At 35.3% G+C, this 15,778-nt stretch overlaps 3 protein-coding genes and 1 pseudogene across 3 annotated transcripts in view; 1 reads left to right on the top strand and 3 right to left on the bottom strand.

Moving 5' to 3' along the window:
* LOC104740198 (probable S-adenosylmethionine-dependent methyltransferase At5g38100) overlaps positions 1-841 on the bottom strand; it is a 3,568-nt gene extending 2,727 nt beyond the window's left edge. The window contains exons 1-2 of the mRNA XM_010460732.2: positions 743-841; positions 434-665 (exon numbers count right to left, since the gene is read on the bottom strand). Of these exons, the coding sequence (XP_010459034.1) occupies positions 434-665; positions 743-793 (283 nt within the window). The 5' untranslated portion in view covers positions 794-841. The remainder of the gene's footprint in view (positions 1-433; positions 666-742) is intronic.
* On the bottom strand, positions 1,752-3,078 carry LOC109128905 (cytochrome b-c1 complex subunit 6-like). Its single transcript, XM_019236135.1, has 5 exons — positions 2,971-3,078; positions 2,781-2,812; positions 2,346-2,430; positions 2,143-2,232; positions 1,752-2,033 (listed from the first exon to the last, which is right to left on the bottom strand). Coding segments are annotated over exons 2-5 (210 nt in total). The 5' UTR covers positions 2,783-2,812; positions 2,971-3,078; the 3' UTR covers positions 1,752-2,000.
* Positions 3,630-6,884, bottom strand: LOC104740196 (annotated as a pseudogene).
* Positions 12,437-13,324, top strand: LOC104740195 (E3 ubiquitin-protein ligase RHA2A-like). The gene has a single exon (XM_010460729.2). It carries the CDS (start codon positions 12,541-12,543, stop codon positions 13,015-13,017), a length of 477 nt encoding a protein of 158 aa, XP_010459031.1. The 5' UTR covers positions 12,437-12,540; the 3' UTR covers positions 13,018-13,324.

Raw genomic sequence — 15,778 nt, 5'->3', positions numbered from 1 at the left:
CCAAGTACCTCTCTGGCCATGTCCATGAGGCATGAACCCAACAAATCGAACTCGGATCCCGTTGAAGCCTCCTGACAATCGAGAAAACCATCTGGTACACCGGGCACAATCAGTGCCATCAACCCGTTTTCTGCGAGCTCCTGTGACCTGGCATGCAAAAATAATTTGATATCCTTCCTGTACTGACAGGAATAGGCTCGTGCAACCTCTGCTGAAGCTCCCGTGTAGTGAATCTTTCCTCGGTTGTAAGCAGGAGAGCTTGTGTCAGTTAGCTCCGGGGGCAAGTCGGAGAGCCAACAGAGGGCGCAAGAGGAATAGGCCAAGTTGAGATGTGCGTTGGGAAACAAGTTTCCATAAAAAGAACCGGGGACGCCTGAAGCAAAGTAGGGGCGTTGAGGAGGGAGCAAAGCAAAGAGTGCATTAAAATCAGTGCGGGAGACGTCGTTAAAGTAGACTTGAAACTGAGGAGTAGTAGTATTAGGCAGAGAAGAGCTGAACTTGTCGTGGAGGGCTTGGATGATGATATCTACAGCAAGAATGGTGTTGGGGCCGGAGGAGCATCCAAAGTCGGCTATTGTAAAAGAGGAGTAGGAATGGTCTGTGATGTCGAGCCGTGTGTTGATCTCCTTCCTGAGGAGTGCTTCAGCAGCTTCAATGGCTCCCCTCTACATGCGCACACACAAGTAACATGTTAGTACGCATAGAAAGAAAAAAAAAATGGAAGAGTGATGTATATAAAGACCTGATAGGAAGAGTTGCGAGCATAGCTAGAAGCACCGTCTCCACCATTCATGGCTATGTAATGGTATGGTATGAAGGTATTACACTTTCTAACCCTTAAATAGATGATGAAATTGGGAGAGTCAACATTATTGCTGTAGAGTGTGAAAGATAAGATTCAGTATAATTCAGCCGCCGCGGGCCATACTGTATGGCCCATACATGTCACACTCCTCCAGAACTGTCCTTCACAAGTGGCGGCTACATACATCTCACACTCCACCGTACTGTTCTTCACTTGATTCCGAAAGTCCCATGTGATTCCGAGTAATTCCATGTGATTTCACCAGGTGATTCCGGTCGCATGTGATCGCACACTCCACCGTACTGTTCTTCACTTGATAAAGGCCCAAGATGCTCCAAATGTAGGACTAAATTTTGGCACGCTCGAAGTAATCCTAATGGCCATTGTACCAGTCCGCCTAATACCAGGAGGCTTAAAAATCAATCTTTACTGAAACTCCAGGCCTAATGATTTCGTTCAATGCATTGTGTAAGACAACACGACCGACAAAAGACGCATTCTTGTTACTAGCACAGTAACATAACAAGCGCAAACTTGCGATGGAAACTTTACATAAAAAGGGTGAAATGGGAGATGATGTCTGTAGAGACTAGAGAGTGTCGTGCCATGAAAAGATTAAATTCAGTATAAATGCAGACGTCGCAGGCCAAACGTCCAACACTCCACCAAACTGTCCTTTTACAAGGGTTGCTGCATAACACACATATCTTGATTATGAGTCACACAGGTGACTTCACTAACGACTATTATTCTCTCTTCTTCCACCTTGCCATCATTCATTGGTGGTCATATCTTTTATAGCTCAGCAAATTTCAAAGTGGATACCTTATGGTGCTCTATAACTAATCCTAATGGTCTCATTGTAAGGCCTGAAAATCTCTCTTTTTATTGAAAACTCTCCAAGCCTAGTGATTAGGTCAGTGCATTGACTAAGACAATAAGACCAAAGAAAGAAAGGCACACATCTTGTTATTAGGGGCATGAAATGACTCAAGTAGCGAAGTAACAACGTCTGTAGCAGCAAAAAAAAATATAATAAGCGCAAACTTGCGATGGAAACAAAACCGAGAAGCAGAGCCATTTTGGCAATCTGGTTTGCAGTAAAAAAGTTCAACATCCACTGCATTTTATACATCAAATTTAAACCACATGTAGGAAAATTAAGACAATAGAGTCTCCAGCTTTCACCACTTTATCATTTTAATTTCGCAAACAGCTTTGGTGCAACCTGGAGATCCCAAAACCCAGTTTTCATTTCAGTATTCAAAATTGTAAAACAAGATATGATGATGAACAGCGAAAACAAAAAAAAAAGAAGCATAATTCAAGTAACTTACACATTTGTCAATGCAATGGTAGTAGTCGAAATACTGGCCAGTGCAATGCATGTGGCCAGAGTCATCACTTTGGATTCTCTTGACACAAGCCTGAGAATTACAAACAAGACTTGTATCATTCAGCAAATGATCTTCACAAACAACGTCACTGATTCGAACTTATCACACAATTCATAATCATGTCATCAACATCGCCAGTTTACCTGATATTCGAGTAGTGGCTTCACACATTTTGGTTTGCAAGATTCCTCAAGGTACTTCTTTGGATCGACAACTTCATCATCTGCCCTGAAAATATTCAAAACCCATAACAGAGGTTAGATAAGTAACAAAACCATAAGCCAGAAAGAAAGAAAAAAATGGAATATAATGGATTTATCTATAGAAATGTGGCAAAAACCAATAATATCATGTAAAAAATAGTATTATATGCAGGTAAAAATTAGTAATAGCTAGAGACTCTAATGGATCGATCACTAAATACTATAGAGCACAATCTAAAAGTATCCAATGGTTGGTTCCAATCTAGAAATTCTGAGAGACCTATGGAAACATAAGATCCATCTACTCAATATGATGTTGAGATTGGTAAGTGGTAAGAAAATATAGTATGGGGGAGTTTTAAGGAATAAGCTTACATGGCGAAAAGTTAACCGGAGGCTGTCAAAAACTGCAAGAGACAGAGATGAAAATGAATATCAGACAGCAACAACAACAACAGATGAGATTGGTCCTCGTGGGACGATATCATCAAATTGAAAGCAGATCTATCAATATGAAAGAAATCGAAGATCCAATTAATTCGAATAGGATTGATTGGGCAAATACCTGATGAGACTGAGAGATGGAGGAGATCGAGACTCAGATGAACCCTACAGAGAGATGTTTGTTTTGTTTTGTCTTCAGATTTCTCTAGAGATCCATTTTCACTGCGTTTTCGACGGGCAACAACAATATGCATTTTGGGCCTTATTTTCTTTGTAATATCAAAAGCCCATTCAAGATTCCTCTAAGGAACATATTCTTGTCAGAATATTCCTACGCTTTCTGGCAAACATCTTTTTTGGCTTTTTTAAGCAAAGTTGGAATATTAATTAAAATATATTAGATGATGATGATGATAGATGCAGTCAAAATTGTCGTCTAAGTTGCCAAATTACGAATTTTGCGAACCTAAGAAAGATCAAAACACATGTGAGATGTTGGGCGGCACGGCATGTCACACTATCTTTAATATTATCCATATACATCTATCATTTGATTCTCTCTTTTTCATTTTCTTCAAAAATATAAAATGAATTAGTACATATGTTTGATTGAATGATGATGATGCTACAAAATACAGTAACAGGGAGGTATAAACAACATTATTGGTAGTATTAATGGCAGTAAGTAAAGACCGCCGAATAACGTTGTTTAATGCCATGTAAAGATTTGCAGCAACAACAATTATTTGAAGGCGTGAATGGTAACAAAATGAAAGAACATTAGTCACTAATTTGATTTAATTTTCAAAACCAACATGTTTTTGTCAGATTGAGAGGGCCGCAGAACAAATATGAAAGCAACTTTGATGCATGAAAGAATTGATGGAAGGTTTGTAAATGTTGAATTATCACACACTACCCCCTAAGAGAAAATTGCATTTACATTGTTCTTCTCCCACCTCCCTATTTACAGAAACCCCCATATTGCAATTCACTGTCTCACCTCTCTCGTCTTCCTTCCGCAGCAATACTGATGGAGCTTAGCGTCTCTTTTGCGCTAGGATCTTCTGGATCTTCCATGTCCAACACAGCAAGAAGGCCACAAGTCCAAGTCCCACGCTTCCCCAAAGTGTCATTACCCACAATGGCATTTCTGTTGGGTACAATCCTGTTTGTGTCACCATCATACATACAACCAATGTTTGTTTACACTCTCCACACTATGTAACTGTAACCATAAACAAATAAAGCAGAGTATGTGTCAGGAACCACCTACCACTTCCAAATTTGATGCAGATGAGAAGTTCTACGATGCATATCCCCAGCGACAGCCAACAGAATGCTCCCACCTTTTTTACAGGTTTCCTACGAACAACCAAAACTGGCCAGTTATACAATTACTCTTTTCTCAGCTAACACCAACCAACATCACATTTGCTATATAGGCTTACCGGTCTTGAAGATATGAATTGTATTCCCGTGTTGTTGGTATCGCTATGAGCCACCACAAGATCAGCCTATAGAGAATCACTGGGTTTCTAGGAGGGATCCACAGGCTAAACTTGAGAAAGAACGTGTTCAGCTCCACTGTCAAGAAGACTATGCAAAGAGTGAGTACTTGAATAAAACGCCAAGGTCCCTGCAGCGGATGCCACTCGTCTTTGTCCCAATGAGCTGGTGTGAACTGCCCCAGTGTCCTTTTCACCTAAAAAAAATAACACAATTCTCATCACTAGTTCAATGGCTACGACCATGTGTATGCACTCTCAAGGTTGAACAAACCCTACTTTTCCAATAATGTTAGGCTGGCGGCTAATGCCAACCCACTCATATGTTTTTCCATCAAAGTATCGTACTGTATACATTCCTGCCCAGATCCCTACCAACATTAAAACAATACAAACTGTTATCCACAACATCTTAAAACCACAGCGTATAGATTGGCAAGGAGGTTTAAGAATCATACCAAACCAATTGCATATCAAGATATCAAGAACAATACTATCCCACCAGCACTCGTTGAAATTTGGTAACATATGCCGAAAAGTAAGCTGGAGAACATAAACATACATTTTTGGTGATACAGGGGAATACATACATTTCTTTGTCATTATCAAACTGAAACCTGAAACATAAGAAAACGAAGAAAAGGACCAACCTCCAATAACTCAAAACCAATTGAAAGCACCCACAGAAGTGGCTGATTCCGGATCAGAATTGCTTTTCCCCACCATCCAAAGATGTGAGCCAAGAAAAACTCATCAAATATTGTGTCCTGAGAACATATAACCAAAGCATAAGCCTTTAGATGATATGAAGGTTGTTTAAGATAAAAGGGGAGTTGTTGAGAAGATACCCTACATAAAGATTCTTAAACCTGTTTGTTGGGTGATCAGGCACATAAATTCGGCAATCAGCACCGTATGATTTCTCAGGAAGTTCTGCATCATAAGCAAACTCAATATAAGAATGGTCAATCATTGCAGGGGAATAAATAGCATTGCTCTCTGAAACTCTTACCTATTCCAAGGTCAGGGTGGAGAAACTTCATGAACTGACGGGCATCATCACGTCTCTGGAAGCAAGAATTTTTTAAACTATAAGAATTCATAAGAGCTATAAACCACAGGCATAGGCAAAGCAAGGGTACTGTCCTACTGTATGAGACGGATCTTATGGAGGAAAAAAGTGGACCTGAAAGAGTCAAAAAGTAAGTGCAACAAGGTAAATGACGGCCATCCCATGGACTAAGCGCCAGATTGCAGGATGGGGCCTGATTAGAACCCTGCATAAAGCAAATAACTTGATTAAAGACACGGCACAAGTATCACCAACCACCCTCTACATTATAAAAAGAGAAAGCTAAATTAATTAAACAGGTGAGATGGTGTAAACAAACGTTGAAGGGGCTTGGAGCAGAGAGTAAGCAAGAAAGACAGCGATCATAGCCCACACTCCCCTAGCAAAGAAACAAAAAACATAGTAGACTAGTTTGAATTGATGGATGCAAACGGGAAAAAAAAGAAGGAAAAACAAGATGTGGGGAGAAGGAAAGAGAGCACCTTTTGACAGATGTAACAAGATCATCAGAAGTAGTGCTCTCAGGATCAAGAGCTCCACTAGCCCAACTAAAAAGTCAAAATTGAAAACCCAAATTAAGGAATAACAAGAAATGGGACAGGCAGAGAAAGTAAAAGAGGGGAAAGATAAAAGATGACTGACATGAGAAAACAAGCGCCAATAAGGAGAAGAGAGATGGTGCGAGGCTTGTAAGCCCATGCAGTCCATGGATCAAGATCAGACTCAACATCACTACCATTCATTCTCCCCAAATGCTGTTCCTTTCTTTTATCTTTCCTGTACCCATTGGGTTCCATGGCCAAAACCAGCTTCTGTAATATTATTGCTGCAATAAAAAAAAAAACAAAAACAAAAAGAGACAAACTTTTTAGTCGGAGATGAGATTAAAGAGCGGTCTTTAGAAGCATCCTCGAAAGAAGCAGAGAAATTATGAAAGAAAAAAATAAGAAAAGGTGAAAGAAAAGAGAGAAGAGAAAAGGGCAGACAATGGAGAGTATACGGAGAGAAAAAAGGTACAAAGGTACAACAACCAGAGACAGAGAAAAGGCTCTCTGTCTTTGCAGAGAGGTAAAAGCAGAGAAAGTTCTGATTTTTAAGTTTAAAACAATTTTTAAAAATAAAAATGAAAATGGGTTTAGGAAAACAAAAACAAAAAATAGAGATTGAGATTGATTTGGAATACCTGAAGGAAGAACCCTAGAGAGAGAGCGGTGGAGATTGATTTGGAATGGGAGAGAAGAAGTAGGAATCGAAGTAGAAGAAAGCTTCGTAGAGATGATGATGATGATGATGATGATGATGATGATGAGGAAGAAGAATAAAAAGAAGAGAGGAACGGTCAAAGTAGAAAGAGAGAGATAGATACGGATTCTTCTGATGCTGTGCTTATGCTTCTCTGCTTCTGTTCACGATCTGAAAACGACTCTGCTTCCTTTCCCCCACGATTTCCCCTTTTTTTTTTTTTTTTTTTTTTACTTTTTTACCCTTTTTCTTCTTTTATATTATTCCTTTGCAAATATGTTGTATGGTGACATCATACAAATAACAAAAAATGCAAATGTGGGTTTGATCGCACTATCCATATTTGTCAAAGTTCCACTAATTTTATTTTTATTTATGTAGATGCCGTGCGGTACATAGATAGATGATGGATGCATTACGGGAATTGAAGTTTTATGAATTTCTATTTAAACCATAAGTATTGGTTCATTTTATTGACCAATACAATCTTTATTTGAAAATGTTTCAGAATATTATCAGTAATGGTTTTGACTAATACAGTGTTGATTCGTCCAAAAAAATGTTTTTGGTCGTTTATGGTGTTAGGAAGCATTTAGTCAAAATTATAATAAAATCATTGTATTTGGGCCACATTATTATCGTCGTCACCATTCGGTTTTGTTAAAATGTTTGTTTTTGCATAAAAATGTGTATATCTATCTAATGTTATTACCTACTTTATCATTTTCATTGAATATCGAAATCCTATTGACATTTAATTCATGTTCCACCAGATGCGTCTTTAAATTTTTTTAAAATAAAACGGTGAAATATAAGCTGCAAAGGTTAACATTTATGGTGTTGGAATGTTATACAATAATAACCTACTACATTAAAACCTCCGTAAATTAATACTCTTTAAATTAATATTCGTTATAAATTAATAAATTTTTTTGATCCCAAATTGGGCCGATATAAAAATGACGATAAAATAATAAGATAATAATTTTTTTGGAAATCCTATGTAAAAATATGGTCTCATCAATATCATAAATTAATAATTATATAAACTAATATATATATATATAAGAAAATCTAGTGAAATATGATTCTATTGTTGTTTGTCTATTCTTGTTGGAGCTCATCTCTATTTTTTTCATTGTTGTATTTTCAAATCGCATCAATAAATTATGAAAAGTCATAGATGCAATAATTGCTTCTTTAGTAATTGGTTTTTAAGATACCGCAATATCTTCTGCGACTTCATCATTACCATTACCATGAAGGATAGTAGTAACAATTTTTTTATAAACTCTAAACTTCTAACATTTCTCATTTTTACCTAGATAATCTATTAAACAATTGATATTTATCCTATTACGATAACTAAGATTATAAATTAAGAAATTCTTAAAAAATGTGAATGATAACAAAAGTATCTTATTTTATAATAGAAAATTTTCAATATGAAAATGAGAAAATCTCTTATTAAATTAATATAATTAATCGATAAATTAAAATTCTATAAATTAATAAAATTTCATGGTCCTGACTTTATTAATTTATAGAGGTTTGACTGTATATAATTTTTAATTGCAAAACCAAATAAAGCACATCAATTGCAAAATTTATTAATATTCTTATTTAAGTAATTGATTTGACAGATATTCCCAAAAGTACAAATGAAAAGCAGAGAATAACAACCCTAATTAGTATAAAATCATTTATATTTTTTCTTTTATTGAATGACAAAAAAAAAGAAAAAAAAAAGGAAAAAGTCTAGTATGAAATTAAAGAGAGAAGTGAAGTGATGATATAGAGACACCTCTCTGTGCTTTGAAATCATCACAATAACTCTAGCATGTAAACGTACAAAATGTGAAGAGAATGGACCATAAACTACAGAATAGCATACGGTCATCATCTAGTAGCTCTTTTGATTAACTGCGGATAGAATTAAAATACCAATGAAATATGATAAAAGTTGGAATCTTGAATAGAAACAAAGTTAAACAGCTCATTTCCTATAACAAGACCATGCAGATAGAGACACCACTTGGCACTTGTCACAAAAATTACCTTCCTCCTCTCTTTTTTTTTTCAAAAACTTTTTTTCATTTAGTAATAAATAACTAAATGATAAACAATGGGATTTGACACTAACCAAAAAAAAAGTTAGCATATGATAGTTTTCTTGGGTTAAAAGTGAGAGTGAATCACAAGGTAATTAAACAGAAGAAAAGTGAGTGTTATAAACAGAGGAGAGATTATAATGATTAGGGTCAAAGTAAATAATTAGATAGAGAGTGATTAAGAAATTTCGATTTGATGATATTCGAAATCATTGAGGTGGTAATGATTGACAGAATAAAAAGCATTACAGCTCTAACTTGTACTAGTATATATATTATCACCACATTATATCATATCGATTGAGACCAATAATAATAGTGTGAGTATGATAATGCTTTCGTAATAAAGTACATACACCTATGAGAACTTTCAACATGTAATATTATGGCGCACTGTAACCATTAAGCCTATCAACTAACTGATTCACCACAAATCAAACTTAGGAGAATTCATCTGTATTCGCAATAAGTATAGTTTTAAGTGTTGTTGTATATGGTAAATGGTAAACGAGGGAGAGAGAGAAAGAGAAGTGTGGTCTACATCTAGAAATAATATGAGGAGGACAACCTCAAAATAGTCAGTCTCGAGTATAAGTGTTAGCATATGGAGACAAGTAAGAAAGTGTGGTCCATTGTTGTTTCTGATCCGTCCGGACGACTTTAATTATGGTTTCTACGACTGATCCACCACATGCTCCTAATTGCTGTATATAATACAACCAGTCCCTAGACTTTGGACACATTTTTTTTTTTTAAAGATAACTAAAGATCCTTATGTTTTCTGAGTCAAAGCTCAAAAATATCATAATATTGAAATAAAATCCAAAGGATTACAAGAGATATAACGATCCTCAACTGTCATGTGATCCCTTCTCATTTTCAATCAATTTGGTTTAAGTACCGCTTTGAAAAACCTTGATTTGGAAACTAAGGAACACTTTAAAATAAAAATAATGATTTAGTTGCTAGAACAAGACAATTTACGTATATTTTACTGAACATAAAAATGAAAGAAACACAAAAATACGTTGGAATTCGAAGACATATACATATATAAATACCCTCTATAACATATGTATAAATTTTGCATATTGGTGAAATCGACGATCGGTAAACTTCCACGCACAAGGATGGACGTCCATAAGAAGTTGCATGTTTCTATAACTAATCAAATTAAGTAAAATCGCAACCAAGTCTTCCATGTGTATCTATTACCTTTGCGATTGTTAGAAATAGCAAACAATCATGAACATTAAAATATACAGATTACAGAGTTATAATATAAAATAAAAAAACTTGCAAAAATATTATGAATGCCAAAAAATATATAACAACAAAGCAACTAATGATACTTTTATACAATTTCTGGTGTTGTTGGTCACTTGGTCTTTTTATATTTATCTCTCTGTGCCCTTAAACGAGAAGATTAAACCTTTATATTATAAACTTTGTTGAATTGGGCCTGGAGAACTGCAGAAAATAATGGTAAAGCCCACCTTATATATTAGGCTCGAGCAGAATCCAACGGAGATTGGACTGCTGCTGATTGCAGATAGCTTTAACTGTGACAGCGACTTGCCTTTCTTCTGCACCGTTATTTTAGGGGACTTGTGTTGTGTGGTAACCCTTTGGCCACATCATGCTTGAAATGAATGGTATCTAGATTACCTGCCTCTTCCAAATATGAATAAACGAGAGATACTTTTTTGGTCTTTGCTATACTTTGTTTTGTCACCACACAATGGTCATCTAATTGGAGTTGGTAATCACCAATTAATCAAATTCTTGCTAATTATGATATAGAGGACAATACATCCTTTTCGTCAATCACTTTTACGCCTGCCATTTTTTGGTGTCTTTTAAAATATTTAAAATCTATGGCATTTCGTAACCATATTATAAAAATAAATAATGGTTTGGGGTTTTGGTCGTTGCTTAACTAATGTGTGTTAATCAACTTACTTAATTCCAACTTGTGCCTTTCTTTTTATCAGTCGGTGGATTCTCAGATCTTTTGGACGGCGAAATAGAGACTTCTTTTCTCCCACTTTCTCTTTTTAAATATATAAAACCCCAAAACTTAATTATTATATTTTGCAGAATGAATACGTTGATAGCGCCGTTTACCATTTTTCTAATACTACATGACTAATGTTACTTATATATTGCCTTCACTCTTTTGTTTATGTTTTTCTTCATTGTGATCATGTCAATCCTTAACTACATTAACTAATGTTCGATTCAAACTAGATGCGCACTTTCACTTGTTTTATTTCATAGTTTTTGAAGTAGCTGTTATAAATTTCTAATAATATTCTGTGATTTCATACCATTTTTAGTTTTAACTATTTCTATTTGTACTTGATAAATATAAAATATTAGTTTTGAAGATATACAAATTCACAATTTTCAAATTAAGATAGATATAAAAGAAAATGTGTAGTTTGATTTTTTGACCATTTTATAAATATTATAAAATGGTAAATTTTAATTATTATTTTCTGAACATTCTGATGTTGTTTGTTCCGCTGTTTAGTTTAGTTGCTTGCTATCTTGTTTTAAAAATTGGAATAAATACTTTTGATAAGGTAGGGAAACTGTAGAATTGACATGATTATTGGGGGTCCGAAACATATAAAATATGAAACGTAGTGGTGAGACAACAAGTTAGCGAGGATCGTGCAAAATCTTCATCAGATCAACAAATTGGTGTCAATAAAAAATGTTCATCTTAAAATATTATAAGTTTGGTCCCCTTCGTCTAATCTTTAGATCAAACACCACCCATCCATAAGGTTAACTGCACTCCACTACTCCAGCTATCGCCTATCGGTGTCCATGAATCTTTCCGACTAATAACATTCAATTAAATATCTTATGTTTCTTGGAATCTTTAAATAACACAAAATGTTTTAAGCGTATAGCGAACACTTGCGTTTTTTTACCTTTTTTTGTTTTACGAAGTAGACACCTTTCGTCATGATTTTATAAAAAAAAAAAAGAAAAAAAAAATTAGTTGAGTTAATAAAAGCCATGTTCTCAGATATTTACTTATTAGCTTATTAATCTTAAATATTTTTTCTACAATTATTAAAAGTTAAAACTTTATTTTTGGGTGGTGCACAACATACCCATTTGTGTTCTTACGACTTTTATCAGTTAACATGGTCATAGACAGAACATAAAATAAAACTAACTGAAGACATCATGTGGTCACAGACGGAAACTCAAAGGGGGTGTCTGAATATGAAAGAGAGAAAGAAGTGACGTCGGTCTGTATAAAATTAGATTTGTAAATATACCAGATCACGTGTCTAACAGATTTGGTATTTATTGCTAACTTCATTTTTGATCTAATTATATGACCATCAAAGTGACTTAAAAAAAAGAAGAAAAAAATAGGAGGTCAGGTCACAATTATATTTAAAAATCTTTGATTTTTTTTTTTATATAAAAACATTACAGTAACAAAATCGATAAAAAAACATTAATACAATGAATGATTTTTCTACCTTATCTATATCTATTTTAAAATCATCATAATTTATAGAAAAGTATCCTAAATCAATAATTTCCTTTAGTGAATATGTAATCAGACAAACAAAAAAAAATGAAAATAAAAAGAAAGGTCCATTGACCCTTTTTTAGTGATGTAATAAAAAAAAGGAAGACAATGTGTATAGGTTAAGCAAAAGACAGCTATATATAGAAAACACAAAGAGAGAGAGAGAGACAGACAAAGGAAGAAGAAGAAGAAGATGGGGCTACAAGGTCAGCTAAGTGACGTCTCTTCCGATTCAATCCCTCTTATGCTCCTCTCTCTCCTCGCCGTATTCATCAACCATCTCCGATCTTTTCTACTCCGCCTCACAGCCAATTCTTCGAACCCTAACCTCCCCGTCGACGACGTCTCTATAGCGTCGGGGCTAGCCAACATCATCGTTCTCGCGGATCAGCTGAGCTTGAATAGGCTCTTCTCGTACCGGTGCGACGGAGACGGAGGAGGAGGAGGATCTGAGGATTGCGTGGTGTGTCTGTCGAAACTGAAGGAAGGTGAAGAGGTGAGGAAGCTGGAATGTCGACACGTGTTCCACAAAGAGTGTTTGGAAGGATGGCTTCACCATCTTAATTTCACTTGTCCTCTCTGTAGATCTGCTTTGGTCTCTGATGCTTGCGTCTCCAATACGCAGCGTCGCGTCGGGAGGGATTTGATCTCCTGTTTCTCTCTCCACTGAGTGTCAGAAGACGGCGGTGATTGATTCTCTCACCTCCTCTCAATCCTCGTCCACATCCGAGAGATCTACGGTGGCTGGCCACGCACGCGCGCGCGCCCCTTCTTTTCTCGGATCTTTTTTTTGAGGCCTCTCTCTCTCTCTCTCTGTGGGAGAAGAGAAGACCTTTTGTTTGGTTTTTTTTTTCTTACTTTTCGATTTCGTTATGTAAATTTTGAATATACAAATTTTCACCGTTTGTATCTTTTGTCTTCATTTTAAGGTATATAGATTGAGAAGATATATGAATTATGTTTCATTTCAAATCTTATTCCATTACAGAGAGTAGTAGTAAATTTTGGTTATGACTTGTTTCAAGAATTTGGGGATTTGTGTATTTAAGTAGCTTGGCTTGATAAATTTGGGGATAAGGGGAAATTAATTACAACACACCTCAATATGTACGTGTAAAGTTAAGGATGGACATTGGAGACAGATGTCTTATAAGAGTTTTTCTATATCAGATTCATGTTTTTATTCACTAAAACGAACCAGTGAAGACTGATCACTTTGCAGATGATTAATGAGTGATCTAGTTCAAGATTCAGATTCATGTTTTTATTCACTAACGAACCAGTGAAGACTGATCACTTTGTAGATGATTAATGAGTGATCTAGTTCAAGATTCACCCTAAGGATATTGAAGTTCATTCACTACATTTACAAGTTAGCCACTTCAACTAAAAATCATCTAGAATTTGAACGTTTTTGAAGTTCGAGAGGATTTTTTATTGCAGTTTTTACCAACTTATGGAAACAACTATTGTGGATCCAATTAAATCTCAGGTGTCTTTTCAGAGAAATGTGTGGGCTTGTTAATTTATAACGATAGCACACAAACAATATGAGCTTATAAAAATTACATTTTCAAACTCAGTTGTGGGAATATAGGCTTGTTAACAATTCTACATTAGCCTTATTTTTGGCTCCCATTGATATTGATGAGACACACACAAGATAAAATTGTATTAATCCATCATTCATCTTCAACATTTTTCTACATACATATACTGTATATATGGGAAATGGATTTCATTTTCTTAGCTAATCTTACCAACTCAAAACGTCTTATAAAACTTCTTTAGTTGGCGTAACTGGAAAACGAGACACAATTAAACGAAAGCAATTCAAATTCCTCAAGATTTTATGTAAATGCTACTAAAGTATCTAATTTATTTAGTTGACAGTAACCATCACCACAAGGACACTCAACAATTTCATATAACATAACATGAAAATAATTATAGAGTAAATCCACTCACACATACAAACAAACACTAAGTAAAAAGATATAAGAATGATTTTTTTCGGGTAAGGAAAAAAAATCGGACCAGTAACCTTCGATTCCCCAGCTGCAAAGCAATGCAATAATCTCGCTCTCCCCAGACTTACATTTCTATGAAAGAGCGTAAACTATTGCAAAGCCCATCTTTCTCCAAACCATCTATAGTATGTTGTCATCATTGTTTCATATATAAAACACCTGCCATCTCCCTTTTCTCCATATCTTCATCTTCTTCTGTAGACACCATAGCTGTCCTCTGAAAGTAAAGACTTGGTTATATATTTATAAAAAGCAGCAAACTAAATAAGAGGAAGAAGATTGATATAGTAGGCAATATGCAAAAGGATGGAATGATGAGTGGGTCTTATATAAAGGGTCAAGGAGGTTGTCCCTCCCCTTTTTTGTATATAAAAAAATTAATATGATTGTGTATTAGCAAATGATATTCAAGTGATTGACACACAATTTGGGGCGGGTTTTGGAGTTTAGTATGACGTTGAGGGGTAAAAGTGAATTTTTTTTAACTTGGGGGATGTGAAAGAATTCTATATAACTTCGTTCTCCGAGCCTCTTGGGTATGTATGTTTTCCCTAAAACCCTTTTTTACAGTGTAAAGAGTAAGCATGGTTGTTAAAATATAGATAATGAGAGTAGAATAATTTGTGAAATGCTTATTAGGAAGGGGTGCATAGAAAGGCACGTAGATGAGATAGTGGAACAGTCTTAGCTTTGAGTGTTGTGCAGCTTCCTTCTTTTCCTCGCTCTACCAAATGCTCTCTTTCATTTGTATAAATTGGTAATTTCATACTTCAGCTAAAAGTGTATGTTCAATTCCTACACAATATTTAACTTTGTGCAAATTCATACATTAAGTTAAATAAAATTTAAATTTACAACCCAAATTCTTCAAACTGTATAATACATACCTAAGTCGTAACAGTGTTAAGAAACTGTTAACGACTTCTGACGTGGACGCCACATATGAAACGACGTCGTTTTGAAAAGAAGAAAAAAAAATTGGTCAAAACGACGACGTTTCCTTCCTTCTTTTTCTTCCTTCTTTCGCTCACTCCGAAAGCTCCTCTTCCATTGCTTCAATTCCGATTAAAACCCCAAAGAAACGTCAAATCCGAGAAAAAGATTAGTGACAATGTGAATTTAGGAGTTTTATTTACCATTGCAAATCCAAGAGGAGGAGCCATCAGTGACGGAGATATCAAAACGAGAGTGATACCAAGAGCCTTTGACGAAAATCGGATCGGCGCTGGAGATTTCAAAGTGGAGACATGTATGTTTTGTTCTCTCCGCTTCTGAGTTCCAAATGGTAATGATCATAAATCTTTGAACACGGGTAGCCAGCATTTCCATAAACGAAATAATAAGTAAAAGTATGTGAGCCAATATGAACTTGTTCAATACACAAAGACAAAAAAAAACCAA

This window comes from Camelina sativa, chromosome 14, assembly GCF_000633955.1.
Source record: "Camelina sativa cultivar DH55 chromosome 14, Cs, whole genome shotgun sequence".
Taxonomy (NCBI): Eukaryota; Viridiplantae; Streptophyta; class Magnoliopsida; order Brassicales; family Brassicaceae; genus Camelina; species Camelina sativa.
The sequence above is the reverse complement of the archived record's forward strand: the minus strand, read 5'-3'. Positions and strand labels throughout refer to the sequence as shown.